The following is a 20,819-nucleotide window of genomic DNA, read 5'->3' on the forward strand; positions in this document are numbered from 1 at the left end:
AAATATGAATGAGTCTGACGAATTTTCCTTCATTTTCAGTAAAATATTTTGTCCGACACATATTGCTTTATCAACATTGACACGATTTTGGGCAGTTAAACCGTTCGTAATATTAATAAGTTCCTCTTCAGTTCGGAACGGCTGACATAATGTTAAGAAATCAAGTATTTTTTTTTTTTTTAGTATCAGCTGCATCCCTACTCATCCTCTTCAATGAAATATCTCTATGCTGGTTGGTGTGCTGCTTATTTGCCATTTACTAAGTATACATATCCGCAGAAAACTATGTCAGTATGGTGTGTTGATGCAAGGAGTATGGACAGTTTTGTACATCAATTTGTGACCAGTTTCTGGTTAAATATTTTGATAATGTGAGACAAAACTGAAGTTTTTGAAAACGAAAATTATTAGTTTTAGTTATTAATGTAGTTTTTATGTATTGAATATGCATATAAGGTATGAACATACACGTATGCGGTGCAAAGTAGATATAGTTTGTACATTGAATGTGGGCATTATGTGAGAGAAACTTGTGCAATGTGTAAAGAAATTCTATAATTTTATGAAGATGATCATTCATTTTAATGATTAGATAGCTACACTGTTTTAATTGTTATCCATTATATATACACATACATGAAAACAATAGAGACATAAAGTATTCATGCCAGAAACGTGATCTATTACTAATATAAATTAGTGACAATTGCCTGGAAGAAACTTGTGATAATGTGGAAAACGGTGTAAACTTTGTAAAGACGAGGACAATTTTTTCAGTGAAGAGGTTGCTACACTGTTTTAATTCTTGCCTTTCAAATAGACATGTAGCGTTAACAGGGACTGAAGAAATATCGTAATTTTGAGCAATTTTTCACATCTTCTTTCATTTCAATGATGGATTATCGCGATCTGTAGCGACATCTGAACGAAATCTCAGATGTCATATTTCAACGAAATTTTGGAGGACTTTCCCCGAGGAGGTGAGTAGAAGATTTTAATATGTAGCTAAATACACCTTGTTACACATCCTGGTTCAAAAATTATTTGTGTTGCAATTATTTACTGGTCAATCCGTATACTGCGTCTACTTAGCTTCTAGCAGGAACCTGAGGAAAAAGTCATATTATCGAAAATCGCACACCCAGTGCCACATAAATTCGACTAGCTCCGTTACTTTGTAAGATAAACGAACATAAGTACCCTCGTTGGAAAGCTAAGATCATGAGCTTTTACGTTTATTTCAAGAAATTTCTGCATATGTCTGTTAGTTTCTGAGTTATCTGCCAATAAAACATAATTGCCAATTGAAAAGAAAACTATATTTTTAATAATCGCCGCCATTTTTCAATATGGCAGTGGTACATAGAGGCATGCAAACTTGCATCCGTTAAGGTATGCTATTATCTTGAAAATGGCGCAGGAACGAAGTTTTCAGCTTAAATCTGTGAGTAGATATTGTCATTTAAGTGTGAGTCGATGTCTCGGTGTGGCCGCCATATTGAATCCAAGATGGCGGACTTTCCCCAAGCATTACGAAAGCGGATTTTGAATATATTATTAGCAACGCTATTTGGAAGTGATAGACGAAACAAACATTTGTGTTGCAATTATTTCCGGGTCAAACCGTATATTGCCTCTACTATTTTGTGAACGCGGCACTGAACCTCCGGGTTCCATAGGCCATAGAGTTAGTTAGTTAGTTAGTGTTTAGAACAAGCAATTGTTCATTCTGCAAGAACTTGAAAACTACTGAGTTTACTTATTTATTGAATAGAGAATATATTATTTTATTTCCCTTGTTATTTCATTTAATATCTAACAGAAAAGTTACGCCATAAACTAATATCAGTCATGAGAGTATGAAGACTCTATCGATATCTTATTCAACAAATTCCAAGAAACTTTCTGGATTCTACATAGGAATAAAAACACATTATTTAACATGCACATAGTACCTCCTATTAATTTCACTGCAGCCAGAAAAAAATAAGACTCAAAAGTTATGAACATTCCTATCCAATATTATAAAAATTTTTAAATGTTGAAGATTCTTGTGTACATTATTTCATTTCTGGCACCGAATATTCGGTTTTTGTATCTTTTAAATGGTCATTTATTCTGATCGCATTTTAAAAGCACGATATACAAATTATAACTAAAAAAATTAGCCTCATATTACTTCGTAATGAATCACTAAAACAGGTTTTATCCTCTTTAACTTCTCTCTATCCCCCTCACTCTCTCTCTCTCTCTCTCTTTTTCTTAAATGACCATTTCCTCATCTCTAATGAAAGGTCAAACAAAGATCTGAAATACTATAAGGAACTTTTATCTTCAATAAGAACAGCGAATTCACTTGATTTCTCTTTTTCATTTTCTTAGCCCATTTTCATGAAATGGCACAACTGTTTGACAACCATTCTTTGTGAAAAACTGAAAAATAACTATGAGTTAGTAACATTGAAAATGAGGCTAATAACAGTTTATTCTTCCATGAGCAAATAGTACACAATAAATTCAATGTATTATGGTAATTAATGTATTGTTAAGGCACAGTAAGAACATTTAGGTTTCGATTCAAAGTATGTATCTATATGGGATCGAAATCTTGAACCAAAATCGAATTTTTAAGAGAAAACTGTTACAACAAATGACAAAACAAACGAAGTGCTCGCCACAATTTAAAGATGTCGCCCAAGGAAGCCAGCAGGTTACCTGCTGCTCCGAGTTATTCTGTTAAACATAAACAAGGCAAACCCGTAAGTGCAGAAGGAAAGCAAATACTTTATCAAACGATATCAACGTTGTTCAATTCACTTGAAGAAAATTAAGACCTATAATAGCTAATTTTCATGTTCTCATAGAATATTTATTTACTTACTTTGTAGTACTGAAGTTAGTATTTGTACATTCGCATGCTATACTATGTAAGAAAGCACATCAATAAATTGAACTTAAGGGGGAAAAGTACCATCTGTTTTTCATGGATATGCATAATGATTTAGGTAATTGATGAAAAAGAAATAATCTCCCATAATGATAAATATGCTTGCTGTTACATACCAGCGCCATCTCTTTATCGTTCAGTTGATAATTTGACATAACTCATTGTAATTTCATCTATAATTACAGTTTGGAGAAAAATAACAATGTTCAGTTGCTCTTAAAGGAAGGGGGGATTATATATTTGGTCTAGGAATTAATTCGTGCGGGTGGACAAGAGATGGCGCAACGAACGGAGCGTCCCACAGTTCCGTGTATCCACACATGTGTTGCAAACCCCTGTCATCGCGTATCGTTCGTAGTATAGGGCAATGGATTAAAGCGTCAACAACACCAGTTTGTAGTTAAGTGAACATGGCGCAATTTGTGCCTGATAAAGTGTTTTTGCTGGGTGTCCTGCTGCATTACTTTAACATGCAGAAAAGTGCGACTGAAAGTCAACGTATTTTGGTGGAAGTGTATGGTGACCATGCTCTAGCTGAGCGAACGTGTCAGAAGTGGTTTGCACGGTTTAGAAGTGGTGATTTCGGCTTGGCAGACCAAGAGCGAGCTGGACAGCCAAAAAAATTTCAAGACGAAGAATTGACAGCATTGCTCGAGCAGGATTCGTGTCAAACGCAGGATCAACTTGCAGCAGCATTAGGCGTTGATCAAACAACAGTCTCCAAACGCTTGAAAGCCATGGGAATGATTCAAAAGATGTCACATTGGGTTCCACATGAATTGAAAGACAGAGACGTTGAAAGACGAAAAACCATTTGCGAATTGCTACTTCAACGACAAAGCAGAAAGGGGTTTCTGCATCGAATTATTACGGGTGATGAGAAGTGGATCCATTACGAGAACTCTAAACGAAAAAAGGCCTGGGTGAAACCAGGTGAACCAGGTCCATCACAACCAAAACGAGATATTCACTGTGCAAAGGTTATGCTGTGCATATGGTGGGATATGAAAGGTGTGGTGTACTATGAGCTGCTGCAACCGGGTGAAGCTATGAATGGAGAACGTTATCGACGACAATTAATGCGTTTGAAGCAAGCTCTGGCCAGAACACGACCAGAATGGGAGAACAGACATGATAAACTTATTGTTCAACATGATAACGCTCGCCCACATGTCGCAAAACCGGTCAAAACCTATTTAGAAAATGTCGGATGGGAAGTTTTACCCCACCCGCCGTATTCACCAGACGTTGCTCCTTCGGACTACTACTTGTTCGATTGCATGAACAACGATTTGATTGGACAGCGGTTTACTTCTTCAGAAGATATCGAAACATGGGTCTCTGACTGGATCGCTTCCAAGGATGAGGACTTCTTTCGCCACGGAATCCGTACATTGCCTGACAGATGGGCGAAAGTGGTGGCTAGCGATGGACAATATTTTTCTTAAGGTATTTATGTATTTTGTGTTTGTACTACAGCTTCAATGTGTGCGTACCAACCGCACGAATTAATTCCTAGACCAAATAGTATTGGGTATTTTGCCTTATATCACGGCAATGGTGTGAGAGTCAGACGAGTAATGCACACCGCAGTAGCACAAATTCATGCACGTGCAGCAGCAGAAATATTGCGGGAAATAGACGAAACAATTTCCTCTTCACCAATCAGCAAAGAGTTGTCCGCGCAGTGATACATCAAGTTACGCGGTTTGTTTATGAAAGGTGCAAAGGACTGTGAAAAACGCTTTAGGATTATAGCATTCTTGAATTATAGGATACTATTACCTTTTAGGTTGCAACAAATACTGATTTCTGCACAATGCATTAATTTCAATAATTTGATTATGATACTGCAAAATTTTGAAAGTCAATCATCCATGGTGCAAAGTAATAATTATCGAAATCAAACTAATAATAACCGAAGTCAAGGTAATTATATCCCCGTCCGGAATACCAATATGCGTGAAGAATGTAACCCTAATGTAAGAAGTAATGATAGATCCAATTATACCGGTAATAGAGCCGAACCTAATTATAGAAGAAACAGGAATAGTAACTATACAGCGTTTAGGAATCAGGCAAACAGTACACCTATTTTTTTCTCGAAATAGGTTTCGTAACAATTTCATAGGTGACAGAAATTCTCAAAATAGAAACCAAGGCACCGTGGAAGCAAGTAATAGGCAGAACTGTATACAAGATGGTGGCGTACAATGCAATTTAACCGAACCCTTTGGCAATGTAACTTAAGCTAAAGTTATACCGTCCGTCAGACCATATTAATTCTTGTTTATTTTCACTTTGAATACAATTATGATTTCATTTATAATTCGTACTTTTAATTCTATACAGAAAATAAAAATGACGGATACTAAATTTCAGCACGTTGTGGTAAGAACACGAATATCGCTTACTAAAGGTTATGATAAATATGCTTGAATAAATAAAACATGTTATATTCTAACCCATATAAATTTTGCTGATTCTTAATATAATAATTTTTTATTTGTATTATTCCTGAATAGGATATTGATTAATTCTTGTTTTGTTTTGAGTATTATTATGATTTCTTTGTAATTCGCTTCACTTATCAATATTGTGCTCTTCATTTCTTTTCTAATCATCTGAATGATGCCCAAGTGGAAGGAATAAGTTATGTAATATGTCAATGTATTTTCGTTTAATGTGTTAATGAGCTCCGAATATATTGAATTAAAGAATCTATTTTAGGACCAAAACAATTAACAAGTTGATCGTATTTTGAATAAGACTTCTTCGACGATAATTTAAAGAATTAAAATATAATTGATTATTAAATAAATGTAAAATTATTGTTGATATAAAATGAAATTAATTGTAATTTATATATAGAAGGGCTATTCCGAAAGTAAAGTAATCATGTATGTAAGAATATGTAACGGTCCAGGATTCTTTCTTAAATTATAATCAATTTAAGAAGTCCTCGTCAAGAGCCGTATATAAAATGAGATTGTATATCTAACCTATAAATTACTTCCATTTTCTTGTAGTTATTTTGGGCAACGGTGCTTAAAAGTGCACAATTTGTTGATAAGAAGAAGAAGAAAAGTGTAGAATATATGTTGATTTTATATAGATAATTATGTAATGTCAGTTGTTGAAAATAAGATAGGTATTTGTCTGTTGTTGCTATGGCAACAGAATAATTCATTCAAGAAATTAGAAGAATAAAAGTTAGTTGTGTCAAATATTTTAATGTGCTTGATTATCAAGATATTTAATAAATATTGCAATTACAGGTAACAATTAAGGTGTTTAATCGTGATTACCCATTTTTGTGATTTGAACTGTGGACATATATGTAACAAGTTAAAATATAAATATAACGTTACACGCGGATTCTTAAGTTACGCAACCGAATCGGTATGTGATTGTCAAAGTAGGCTATTGCAGGCTCTGGTTGAGTTTCGAAATCAGTTTTTCTACATTTGGTTTACAGGAATCACCGAGCGTTGGTGAAAATCGTCTTCAACGCTCGGTGATTCCTGTCACTACATCCATTGTTATTCTTTGCCTACATTCCTTTGCCACCAGTTCGGTAGATTGCCACCATCTTGGATACTGTTCCTCGCGACACATCTAACACACTCGACATCTTAAATACTCTTGCCAACAAACCGCGCACCTACAATTTGGTCTTTCTCAAACTCAGAAAAGTCCCCCATTTTGCATCAATACCATTGACCTACTACAGAGAACACCTTTGTTGTACCTTGCTTCATGTATTACTGACGATCACCAAACACCACAAACAATGCTGTACATGTATCTTCGATGCTACCAGCTCATACATCTTACATGTTCCAAATTATAGATATATTTTTATCAATTTGATAACTATCTGTAGCTTCATGCAGTAATGTGTAAGGAATATTAAACACCAATTTATTTTTAACTAAGACAATTCACTGCATTTATTTCAGATATATTTTCTGTTTTATTTTATAGAAAGAGAGGAGATGCTAAGTTATAAGTGTGATAGGCACATTGATCTCAAAAAGTAAGAGGATCGCAAACAATCGCACAATTTCACCTGCTGTTGTGTCCTTAAAACTTTTATGTTCTAATAGTAGTTCCGACAATAGTACCTAGGTATGTAGTTTGGAAGTTAGTCTTAATTCACACCCATGCACTTTTTCAAGAGACTATGATTTTGAAACTACACTCACGTGCCTTATCCTTTAAATTAAATTTTAGTAATTTCTGAATTAATTTATCACATTAATAAAAATTTCATGCAACAGAAATATTGTTAAAACTACAATTTTGTTCTTGAGTCCCTTAAGAACTGGCTTTAGGAACATTCTTCTTGTGTAACAGAAATTTTCTATTCAAGAAGAACGGTAGGTATACTACTTAATCACTGTAGCATAAGATTCCTTCATTACTAAATATTTTAGATGCGATTACTTTAAAATGCTCATTCAAATTAAAAGGTCATATGAATAACATATGTGCAAAGAGTATCATGAAGTACAGGAATCCACTGTTACAAAACTAAATTTCGATAGTCTTTTCATGAAGATTCCCAAGGAGATAAAAAATGTTTATCTAAAAATAGTAACTAGGCTTATCAAGATGAATCCATGTTATGGAAATAATGTCTTGTATTTTTCTTACATTATATTGTTCGTATTCAATCATTTGAAAAAAATGTATTAAATAGTTTAAGAAGAAACATTTGAAAAAGAACGACAAAAGGGTTTATAACACCTAAGCAAATTATTTAAAAGAAAAAATAATTTTATTAAATATATTTTATTTGCATTCTTTATTTCGAATTTTGAATTTTTAAATTACACTTTAATTCTTGCATTTTATTTACGTTCCCTACAAACAAAATAAAGAAAATAATCACTTTCTAGGTGGTGCATCAGTTAATCCTGTTGATAATTCATATTCGCACCAATAATTCATTTAACCCTTTCGAACCCAGGTGGCCAAAGTGGCACACACGTTTGTGTCACTTTTCTAATTCGTTCCTGTGTGGACACTAATTAATATATCGGGATATTTTTTGGCCAAATATGGTTGGTCCATAGTTTATCATATTAATTTATTTTTCTTCTGGTTGTCTAATTTCCTTCTCAAATTTCAGCGCAAAATAAAAAGTTCGAGAATTTTTGAATTTTGAATTTACTTTTTTCCTTATAGCTTCCTTCGTTGCAAAGACATCTCTTTAAAACTTGTCAGGTAGATACCTCGGGTGGATATCTAATTGTTGACATCTATTGGACCGGACCGCGTGCAGTAGGGAAATTAACATTTTCCTAAATTTGGGCAAAAATTCGAAATTGTTGTATATAAATCCAAAACTATACGTACGAACGCAAATCAACTTACGCCAGTCGAACATCAGTCCTTACTGAACAAAAGCAAGTACAGATTGTTACAATTGGGTAACTAGGGGCTCACGAAAAATTCGAGTTTAGGTTCTAAATCTTGATTTTTTACTTTTCTGTTTACCATAATATATTTTTAAAACTACAATCTTCGTTTCTTAGATATCGACATGATACTTGCAGGATATATTATTGGTGTAACAAAGTTTAAGATAGTTTGCGTTTATTTAGTAACAGTGCCTTCAGCCACAGAAAATTTTTATTCCTAATTTTAGTTAAAACATTCGGAACATTTCAATTTTCTTCTATAATTTGCCCTCTTGTTGACCACATTGGAACAAACGTACTAGTATCTGAAAGCCTCGTTTCTGGCCAACACACCATAGAAAGTTTCAATGTGTAAAAATTTCGTGTGTACAATGAGAGAGAATTCTCCCTCTCTTTGTATGGCAGACCGAGACTTCAGGGTTTCAATGAATCTTGTCAACACACCAAAGAACTTTTTAGGTGACTTGGACCCATGTGGCAATAGTAGTACCACCTAAAAAAACTTGAAATTCGGTTAGGTTTTTTTTTGTAAATTTTCACCTCACATTTCACTCAATAAATTCTCTGCCGTTGGCAACACTGTAATGTAACATACACCAAAAAATAACTACATCCCTCTTTTTAAAAACAAGGCCTTAACCATATCGATCGGGTAAATAATTTTTGACCAATAAGTCACTAACTGATAATGTAGGAAAACGCCAAAAATGACCTGGGTCCGAAAGGGTTAAAGGAGGACAATGCTTTGTTTTAATTTAATGCCATTATTTAACGGAAATATTCTCTGAATCCAGAGGAATTTCTCTAAAACTTTACAATAAAAGGTATATTTTACACATAATTGATATACAATTTTGCATGTGTGTGTGATAGAGTACCTCCATTTTTATCATTTTAATTTAATCCACGTGAAAAGATAACCAATTACTTTGTTTTTGGCAACCTAATGATATTAAATTACATTCTAGTTATAATTTTACCAAGAAATGCAAAATGCACTATATCAGCACATATAGTTGAACAAAATTCACGAATTGTAAAATCATTATCGGACATTTTAAATCTTTTATATCATTTATGTACTGATTCACACATGATAAAATTTAATGATCGTTGTATGAAAAATGGAATAATTTGTCCAACATTATTTTTAAATCGCAAGTTTTACTCATAAAATTTATGAATGAAATTTCATTATGTTCTTGTTCATACACTTTAAACAGTTTAAGAAGAGTTTTATCAATGGATTGATACTTCTCTAGAAATGATCTAGTGTTATGAAGATGAGAACACTCATGACGCATATTTAACTTGCATATATTACAATCAACCGGATTCTTACGTACGTATACTTATACTTTTTAATACACAATTCACATCAATGTTTCCATCCCCACATAAATACATGAAGCACTACCACCATTAAATACATTTTAAAACGGCATTTCTCTCTGTCTTTTCCTAGTAAAACTTCAACTAATCCCTAGATATAGTCCGCATTCAGATGGTGATCAGAAAAATGGAAACGCCTGAACGAAATTAAACTTACCAGATTAATATGGTGTCGGGCCACCTTTCGCCTTCAGAACAGCATTGATGCGACGTGGGATGCAGGCATAGAGGTCGTGAATGGTAGCAAGTGGAATTTTACACCATTCCTCGTGCAGGGCATCGGCCAGTTCTGTGAGAGAGGATGGAGGTGGAAATCGTCGCCTGAGTCGTGTTTCCAAGACGGACCACAGATGTTCAATTATGTTGAGATTTGGGGATTGGGCGGGCCAGGGAAGGTGTTGAACTTTATCCCGATGTTCCTCAAACCACGCTGCAACAACGCCAACTGTATGAATGGGAGCATTATCATCCTGGAAGATGGCGTCATTGTCCGGGAACAACATCCGGACCATAGGATGCAAGTGGTATCCTAAAATTGCGACATAATCGTTGGCAGTGATTCGTCCGCTAAGTGTGACCACAGGACCCAATGAAAACCATGATATGGCGGCCCACAACATCACCGAGCCGCCGCCATGTTTCACAGTTGAGCGGAGACATTGCAGATCATAAGCTTCTTTGGGCGTTCTCCACACATGAACACGGCCCGTGGTTGGGAATAGGGTGAAGGATGACTCATCCGACCATATCACACGTTTCCAGTCCTCAACGGTCCAAGTTGCATGGTCGCGGCACCATTTGCGGCGTGCGAAAGCGTTATGGTCCCTGATGAGCGGTTTGGCCCGTGCAACACGACCCCGTAAGTTCATGTCATGTAATTCGCGGCGGACTGTGATTGTCGAAACAGGGTGGGGGAGATGCCGATTGAGTTCCTCCCTCACTTGCTTCACAGTGGCACGACGGTTCTGCGTGACAATGTGCTTTAATACCCGGCGTGACCTGTCACTCATGATTTTCTTACGCCCACTGTTCCGCTTCCCCGATGTGGTTTTCCCGTGTGTTGTGTAGGCCGTCATCACCTTCGACACTGTCCCACGCGACGCACCTAACACAGTAGCCACTACCGTCACACTCACTCCACATAACCGCGCACCAACAATTTACCCTCTTTGAAAATCTGAGAGGTCTCCCATTTTACACTACCTCCGTCTGCTGCAGCCACTGGACACTGCTGTTCCACTGCGCCTGACGTAGTATGGAGACCGACCTAACACACCAGCACCAGCGGTCCGGCGCTGCGGGCGCCACGACACCACTGCCAACCCATACATCTGACGTGTTGCCAACTACAGGTGTTTCCATTTTTCTGATCACCATCTGTTACTTAGTAGTTCAAAATAAGCTTCATAAAATTTCTTCCTTGTTAATAGCTCGACGTAATATATTTGCATACACCTAAAACATATCATCTTCAACTCTAGTACTAGCAATTATACTTCAAGGACGAGTTTCCAATGACTTCGGATTTACATGCTTACAATACAAATGCATGTAGATTGAGCCCAATCATGATAAACACAAAATCTACAATCATCGTATAATATTGGTTTATCTAAATCTCAGTTTTCAATGGTTTTCTTTACACATTGATGGTCCACGTAACTTGAACCACAATTACAACTTACCCGACGAAGTATTATCGGGGATTTCGGTGGTGTTTATTACCTTGTAGATAATGGTGTTTCTAGACGTATATTCTCAATTTACTCTTCTTTGAATACGTATATTTCTTTTTCGTCATATCGTGCTAATTCCAGATCATCAACTATTTCGTTAGCACTAACTTGTGTTTAAACATTTTATGCGTCAAACTTTCACACCCGCAAGGTGTTGATTTTCACAATCGACAACAGCAAACTGGGTTATTGTGCTATGCAGGTTACAAGACGTTTGATCACTGCAAGGCGATTGTGTTCGCGTCCTGGTTATTCCGTCAAGGACAAGATCATTGTCTTATGTATATTTAACAAGTTTCAGCAGAACAGGGTATTATCGTGTAAGCTTATTGCAAGCGTGCGAAAACGAGTCCGTCGAAGTAGGTGTACCATCACAACGCTCCTCGACGTTCACCATATGTCACTATAATAGGATGTCATGTTACATACGTACCTGTTAAAGCCCCGAGGCCATGCTGGCCAAGAGTGCATATGAATGTCTGCATGAATAAATATTCTCCTGATATTTTACAATGATATGATTTTTAACAACGATGTCATTCTAACGGACTGTATACATTATATATAAGTAAAAATAAAATTTTCCACCATTTTTATAGCGATGCCATGCTGGCTCAGCGAATTAAAAATTTATACGTAAAAATTAAAGTTTTTGTCATGTACTATATGTACATATCATCAATCCAATTAAAATAAAATTTCCCACGATTTCTACCGTGATGTTATTCACGTTGTTGAAATAATGTGACATCAAAAAATGTTCAAATAATAAGGTAATTCACTCTTAGAACACATAATCCAAGATACGTGTGTCATTCACCCTTACAACACTTCATTCAAAATTACAAAAGAAAGAAAACTGCCCACATGGTAAAGAGAAAGTAAGACACTGGTATCCATATTACAATGTGGAACGACCTTCCTATCCTTCACTACTAGACACGACTGCAATGGTTTTCGTTCATTATTTTTCCACATTTTCTACATATTACTTGCAAAGGTTATTCGAAATAACTATTTTATTTTAGTAATGTTTCATTAAGTTTGGTCATGTGTTAATTAAAGTTTCGAACGCTTAAAAGTTTCCTTATCAGGTTATGATTATCACTAGGAATGAAGTGTTCTCTTTTAAAATAATATTTGTACTGCTACTCTGGCGACTATGGCTGTAGTCGCCATTTTACTTGTACTGTTTCAACTTGTATGTACTACGTGCAGATTGTGTGTACATTTTGGATAAGCCATTAGTTCGTTAACTGTTGTAGTATATCTCACATCGATGCGTAAAGTTGTTATACGGAATTCCTTTTATTGTAATACTACAACAATGACACTTAAATTGTAGTTCAAACGTTGGAATTGTTTGAAGGTGTTAGCCAATTGCGCAGTCGCCATCCCTCTTGCGGGAAAATTCCCGAAGGTCTAAGATGTAAGGTGACATGAGAAGCAACATCCTGGAGAGTTTGTGCCTAATCACAATGCAAAGTAAGAAAAGCAACCAACCTTAATATCAATTCTTTACATGAAGTAGAACTAAGATTTCAATAATTTCAATTACGCTGAAATTAAAATTCTCATTAACTTCAAAACATGTTATACAAAATCACACATTATTAAACTATATAAAATGTTATTTATTATAGCTTATGTGAATACAGCTGTGTATATAAGTCTGCAATTACTGTATATTATTTATTAAAGTATGACATTAGATTAACTTCTTAATTTTTATTATCTGAGACGTTCCTTTCAATGATCCATATATACAGTATATATATCTATCTACCTATTAATTAAGATATATATTCATTATCTTTTTTCATTATTTTATTTTTTATTTATCTTGGTTCTCTTCTTTATATATATATATATATAACTCTACTTATATTTTCATTTTCTTTGTACATTAATAGAGTTATCTTTGTTTATCCGCAGGTTAAGTTGACTCCCACTACATTGTTTAACATTTCTGCTGAGGACTGCGTGCGTAAGTAGAATATAGATTCTGTATATCTTATGATTTAAGTAACATTTTATCTCTAATTTTTGGATCATATTTTCAGAAAATCATTAAGGAACATTAAAATAGCTTGCATACATGAAATATCATTTTATGGCATTTTGTACAGTAAAAGTCATAATCTCAGTTTTCAACATTAGATTCAGTTGTAATAGTAATATTAAACTTAATTTATAAATGACTGTTTAAGGTTCTGAAGAGTTGAAGTGTTGAACAGGTTTCTCTGTAAACATAGAATTTTGAATAATTTAATTCCGATTTGTATTATCCATTCATCTTAAAATGTGGTAGATGAGATAGGGAGAGAAAGAGAAATCTCCTCCGAATAGTTTTTGAATTAGCAATATATGATTATTTATATCTTACGTTCCCAACAAATAACATAATTACTTAATTTTGTATTCTACCATTTTATATTATTACTAACTCTCAAATCAAATGCACATAGGGTTAAATAACTTTACCTTGAAGATATTTCATTATTTCAAATCAATCTTTTCAACTTATAACTTTCAAGACTTATTTGTTTGTTTTTTTTAACGATTCGAAAAATGTATACTATTCTAAATTTATATCACCTGATGCAGACCAGTAAGCTTATCACCAATTTAAATATTATGTAATGCGCTATGGTGCAGATTAAGAGTAGCGGCGCATTACAAATTCTTAATATTTTTAATATTTTCAAAGACATAATTCTTAAATGTTTATCAATATTCAAATAAATTAAATAAAGTGAATAATACAAATTAACATTAAAGAAATAAAACTATATTTCTTTTTTAAACGTCATTGTAGACTATGGGACTTGAACTGATGATCATCGAAAAAGTAAAAAACAAAAAATAGAGGTAATACGTAGCCAACTACTCTCCGAAGCTGAGTTGGATATTTGGCTACTTAGTAGCTGTACATTTGCAAATCACCAACAAAATGTCTTATCGCTTTACATATTTTGTGGCTTACTTCTATTTAGTCCTTTGTTTACGAGTAAAATGATTAATACATATAATATTATTAATGCATATAAGAACTGTACCACATATAATAACTAACATTATGTGAGATTTACGTTGTATTTCTAATAAAGAATAAAATGCCTTCTCTCGTTGTACGTTTCGCAGCACGTTTACCACACTTAGGTAAAAGAAACTTAGAATTTAGCAGAAAAGTTTCGGATATTTCTTTTTTATTTCAACTTGTATTTTTAAAATATTTCTTTCTCTGGATTTGTTTTCTTGTCCTGCACATCTCCAAGAATACAAGACATTTTATCTCGTAAGAAACAGAGTTATTTCTATTTTTGTGATTTCTAAAGACACGTGACAAAATTTCTGAACGTGAGTGTACATCATTTCGACATTTGATTTGCTGTTAATTTGATAGGAAAATCGTTGGTTATACGTAAAAGGGATGACATTGGCTTTTTTTCCCATTGAAAGAACACAGATAGGACAAACTGTTGTTAACTATTAATGTCAACGAGATGTTCAAATTTTGCAGATAGCCCACTTATGGTCACTTCCTCCAATCTAGTTTAAACTTAGTATAAGCAATACTTAGTTCAAACCATTAAAATAATTTATTTCAGAGTAAACTGTGTTCGTCCTAAACTGAATGACGGGTAGTTGAAGAGTATGGCTTATAGTATTACTTGAAAACACTAGTATATATATATTGTTTAACAAATGATGACCGTACAATAAATTTGGTATTTCATTAAATTTACAGTAAGAAGTTTGATATGAATAGCTTTTTATCATTAAACACGGAAATTATGTTTGTGTTAAGAATATGCGAATAAATTTGCTCTGTAGTATTTAGAGAAAACATTATTTTACCTTGAAATGTTGTTGAACTTCATTAAATAGAAACTATGGTTTTCTTCAATTTATAAAAGAATTGAGAGTCATAATATTTTCTTAATATTTATTTCACTTTAAATATTCAGATTTAAGTATCTAGCAGAGTATTAAAAACCAATAATCTGATAACACTAGTCAACAAGATTTTGGCACAGAAATGAAAATACCTGATTCTAATAGAACTTTTCTCGTAGAATTCGAATCTGCAATCAGTTTTTCTCCATCACCCTCAGTTTCCCCGTGATAGAGGGATTTTCGGGAAATTTCCACTCAAATTTCCTTTTTTTAAAAACAATTTTTCTACCTGTAGCTCGAGTACCCTTAGGTATATAAACACACAAATTATATTGTATGTTAGCTTGATTTATACTTAGTAAGCCCTCTAAGTTTCATAAGAATCGCATTATTCTTTCTAGAGAAATAAACACATTTATATAAAAATATGCTATGCGTATTGTTCATTTTACCATATTCACTAGTGCAGATAAAATCACATATAATGTCCACGAAAATTACAATATAAGCACGGTTTATACCTCATTTAACATATTTTCAATGATGTATACACGGTGTCACCATTTTTTGTATGAGAGAATTTCTAGAGGGATTTTGTAGGAAATTCCCTCCAAAAAGTAGTTTATAAGATTTTTTTGTCTCAACTTGCTATTTGTATATAGTGATACAGAAACAGGAACTGCACTAAAACATAGTTTTATGTCTACTTAATAAATAATGTTAATTTCATATGAATCACATTATTCTGTCTAGAGATATAAACTATTGTGTCTATTTATAGGTAATAAAGAATATACTATGCAAGACTTTTGCCAAACACAAAAACCTAACGAAGACGTATTAATGTCGGCACATAGATGGATACTCGAATACAAGCACAAATACATGCATGCTTTCTGTGGAAAATTTGTCACTTTTTAATATTTTGATCTGGCAACAATGCGTAAAAAATTGACTCACATAGCCTGATGACTGTTACCTGTTAGTAGCGTTGAGTGACGGTCCAAGCTAGATGTGTTTTAGATGTGGCCGCGTGTAAGTTGAAGTGTTTGTGCATTGTGGAGTTCGAATAGATTGTGATGTGTAGTGATGCACTGAGTTAGATTACGTTTGCGCTGCTTCATGATTGATGGAGTGTAGATTCGTGTGTGTGTGTGTGTGTGTGTGTGTGTGTGTGTGTGTGTGTGTGTGTGTGTGTGTGTGTGTGTGTGATACCTTACAGGATACAAGATGCCGAGAAAGTGTGTAAATCACCCGGACAATTTCTGTTATGTATATGGGGAGCTGACATTTAAATCGAAATATCGATGGTTTACTCCACTTGTGAGGAAGTGTTATCAGTTATATTTTGGTTGCTGTGTAAGAGACCAAGATAAGAATTGGGATCCTCATTACATTTGTTGTACTTGCGTGAAACGTCTGACTGTGTGGACAAATGGTGAACGGAACATGAATTCGCAGTACCGATGATCTGGAGGGAACCAAAAGATCATTCTTCAGACTGCTACTTTTGTATGACACATAAAAGGAATAACCAGTAAATCTAAGCATACAGTACAGTACCCTAATTTGCCGTCAGCAATTAGGCCAGTTCCACACAGTGCAAAATTACCTGTACTAGTACCTCCTGCTCATCTTACGGTAAATGAGGATTACATAATTGAGGCAACTACTGAAGAAGATGATCCTACTTATGTATAAAGCACATCTACATTGGATCCCCATCTGATAACTCAGGGTCAACTAAATGACCTCGTACGGGATTTACAACTCTCCAAGATACAGGCAGAACTTCTTGCTTCTAGACTTGAAGGTTGGAATCTGCTCCATCGTGACACTAAAGTGTGTATTTTTCGAAACCGTCATACAGAGTTTCAAAACTAATATTCTCAAGAAAATGATTTAGTGTATTGTAGTAATGTCTGTGCTGTGATGGATACTTTGTTAACGTAATGGACAAAAGTAATGCAGGATTTTGTTACCTCAAGGAAAAATTTCCTCGGGTTAGTGACGCTAAAATCAAGGAAAGGATTTTTGTAGGTCCCCAAATGAGATGTTTGATTCGTGACCAAAAGTTTGTGGATCCCTTAACTCCGGTTGAGAAAGCAGCTTGGTGTTCATTTAAATGTTTAACAGAGATTTTTTTAGGAAACCAGAAATCCCCAAATTACCGTGAAATTGTGAGTGATTTCCTGCAATCATTGAAAGAAATGGGTTGCAACATGTCCCTTTAAGTTTACTTTCTAGACTCCCACCTGGATTTCTTTCCTGAAAACCTTAGTGCTGTTAGTGATGAGAATGGGGAACATTTTCATCAGGATATTTCCTCCATGGAGAAGAGATACCAGGGACAGTGGAGTTCACAAATGCTAGATGATTACTGTTGGACACTCCAAAGAGATGTTCCAGAAGCCAAACACAGAAGAAAGTCGACAACTAAAATATTTTAGTTAAGTAAGTATCCATTTATTAAGAAGATACCACCAACTTTTGTAATATTTAAGTAGACATAAAATTATTTTTTTTTTTGCAGTTCCTGTTTTTGTATCACCATATACAAATAACAAGTTAAAACAAAAAATCTTATAAACTACTTTTTGGATGGAATTTCCTACAAAATATCTCTAGAAATTCCCTCATACAAAAAATGGTGACACGGTGTATACATCATTGAAAATATGTTTTGTTTCAAATCCAATGAGGTATAAACCGTGCTTATATTGTAATTTTCGTGAAAGTTATATGTGATTTTATCAGCACTAATTAATATGGTAAAATTAACAGTACACATAGCATATTTTTATATAAATATGTTTATTTCTCTAGAAAAAATAATGCAATTCTTTTGAAACTTAGAGGGCTTACTAAGTATAAATCAAGCTAACATACAATATAATTTGTGTGTTTATATACCTAAGGGTACTCGAGCTACAGGTATGAAAATGATTTTTTAAAGGGAAATTTGAGGGGAAATTTCCCAAAAATCCCTCTGTCACGGGAAAACTGAGGGTGATGGAGAAAAACTGATTGCATATTCGAATTCTACATGAAAGGTTCTATTAGAATCAGGTATTTTCTTCCGTGTGCTTGCTATTTACATAAATTTTCAGCAAGGGAAGTTCGGATCTGGTTTGAATTACCCAACTATGGCAACGCGGAAAGTGCGTTTCACAGATGTATGTATATATATGTATATTAATTTATCTTCTACAGCCTTTACTTACTTAAACGATTTAAACAAAGAGGTCGTTGGATTCGTATTGATAGAGAATATGTCTTAACACATATGAAGTCATAATTAAAAAATCAACATGACGGAAATGAACAAAATGGAAATATGAAAAAATTATGAATCTAGGATAGTTGCCCAGTGTTTATCCTGTTAATTATGCAACAAAGTATGTAGGGTATGAATTACCTTCATAATAAGAAAACAAGGATTTAAATCTCCATCATAATCGAAGAAGTAGACATTCCCAAGCATAACAAAGGTTGTAAATAAAATTAAAGTAAATAAAAAAAAACTAAAACACAACTACAGAAAGAACTGAAAAGCACAAACAGAACAAGAAAATTTCCAGTCTTGTGGTTGCATGTAGTTGCATGCTGCTTTACCCTATAGATCATAATAAAAATATTCATGTACTCAGTCTAGTCTGGCATTTGTTCAATAGAACGATTGTGGACTGAGTGAGATATCGTTTGTTTATTGCTGGACTCATGTTCTCTCCTTCACGTTCAAACTCAAACTACTTCTCGAAATCGGCATTACCGGGATATGTGTGCAAAGCAGCGCCGGGTCCGGTTTTGCCGGCCGCGTGTACAAAGCAGCCCCGGTTCCGGCATTGTCGGTGCCGGGGTCGGCATTGCCGGGAACGTGTGAAAACGCTGTTAGAATGGAGCAGTAATTCCACAGTATACAATTATCAAGAAGAATAAAAGAAAATTTATCTAGTGAACAATTATATATATCCCTCTCGGTAATGAATAAAAAACTATAGGAGAGGTATGTACTCATGAGTGCGTACAATGTATATTGTATTACTTTGCCAGTTTCTTCTGTAAAACATTTCGTCTCTTTTGCAAAAATGTTCTAAGTTGCAAATTAACTAAAACACAATAAAGCATGGAGCATTGAAGTAGCACCTCACTGCAGCAGAGATACTCTATGTATAATACGTAGTTCCTTTCTCCACTTACAGATTACTTTATGTAAAACTGATTAGTTACAAAGCTTGCACACAATAATAATATATCATGAGAAGTATTTATACGTGTGTTCAGTGTCGTACTCTTAGATACCCTTATCTTACTGAATTAAAATTTACGGTATAATCGAAACCAATAAAAGTTTTAAAGAAACTGAAGTAGAACTAATTTTACGTTGTTTACTTCACTTCATTAAAGGTACTGTACAAATGGGAAGTGCATTAACTTACCTCAAAATACAGTAGGATAACCAAACACAATATAATTTTCATAGTGTCCTGCTACAATAATATCAATGATCTCCAAAGTTTCAGAATTGATAGTTTTTCCATAACATTTGCTTCATTGTGTAGGTTTCCAAATTCTTTTCAGATGCTTACGTTGGGGGACACGGATGTTGAAAAATCATCTCTGCAAACAATGTAGATTCTGAGTGACGCCTAATTAACACCTCAAGATGCCTGAGAGAGAAAACATGGGAAGAAGGAAAACAGAAGTTGGCAGAACGATCAGTTATTGGAAATTACATACTTAAGAAAATGTATCTCTGTGAACTATAGTTACTACTTCCCATTAGAAACAGTTTCGGGGAATTATTACCTGTATTGTTTTCATTAGTTCCGCACTCATCAGTTAGAGGAATTTTGACGTATTTTATTTACGTCACAATTCTTCAAATTTAAGAACTACTTTAGGCGTGAACAAACCTGTTAGATTTGGTTCGGATAAGTATTATTAATCTTCTGCATTGAATGATAAAAGTATAAATATAAATTTGGTGTATCAAATTAGGTTGGTTAATAAATATCAAAAGTAATTAACGTTTAAACTAGTTACTTGATAGAAAAAAATTAGCTTTCTCCATTCTTAATTTGTATTTATTTGGTATAATTGTAATGTTCAAGCCATTAAAATATTTTCTTCAAGGAAGTTACTCAAAAATGTTTTCCTCTTCCGTTAAATTTACTGCATTTTACACAGTAAATTGACTACTTCTTTTATTGCATGATTATGTGTATATGTAAGTTGATTTTCTTCTCACCAGAATGTTACGGAATTAAGCATTAGGTTGTGATAATTAACTTGTTTTGCATCTAGTATTTAAATAGTGCGTGTCCGTAGAAACGTTTTGCATGTAAGTTTTGAATTTTATTGGGAGAATAAAACACAATAATACGTAAGAAACAAATTAGCATTGTTCATGCT

At 34.1% G+C, this 20,819-nt stretch overlaps 1 protein-coding gene across 2 annotated transcripts in view; it reads right to left on the reverse strand.

Annotated features, from left to right (window-relative positions):
* LOC145662590 (uncharacterized) overlaps positions 1 to 20,819 on the reverse strand; it is a 155,649-nt gene that overhangs the window by 60,286 nt on the left and 74,544 nt on the right. Inside the window, exon 1 of one of the 2 annotated variants that reach the window (XM_081728327.1) lies at positions 19,844 to 20,125. The exons of the other annotated variant lie outside the window; for it this stretch is intronic. Within the exon in view, the coding sequence (XP_081584453.1) occupies positions 19,844 to 19,885 (42 nt within the window). The 5' untranslated portion in view covers positions 19,886 to 20,125. Of the gene's footprint in view, positions 1 to 19,843; positions 20,126 to 20,819 lie in introns of those variants that run through there. 2 annotated transcript variants of the gene reach the window in all.

The sequence above is a fragment of the Thermobia domestica genome, chromosome 1 (genome assembly GCF_964235325.1).
Source record: "Thermobia domestica chromosome 1, izTheDome1.hap1.1, whole genome shotgun sequence".
In the NCBI taxonomy this organism is placed as follows: Eukaryota; Metazoa; Arthropoda; class Insecta; order Zygentoma; family Lepismatidae; genus Thermobia; species Thermobia domestica.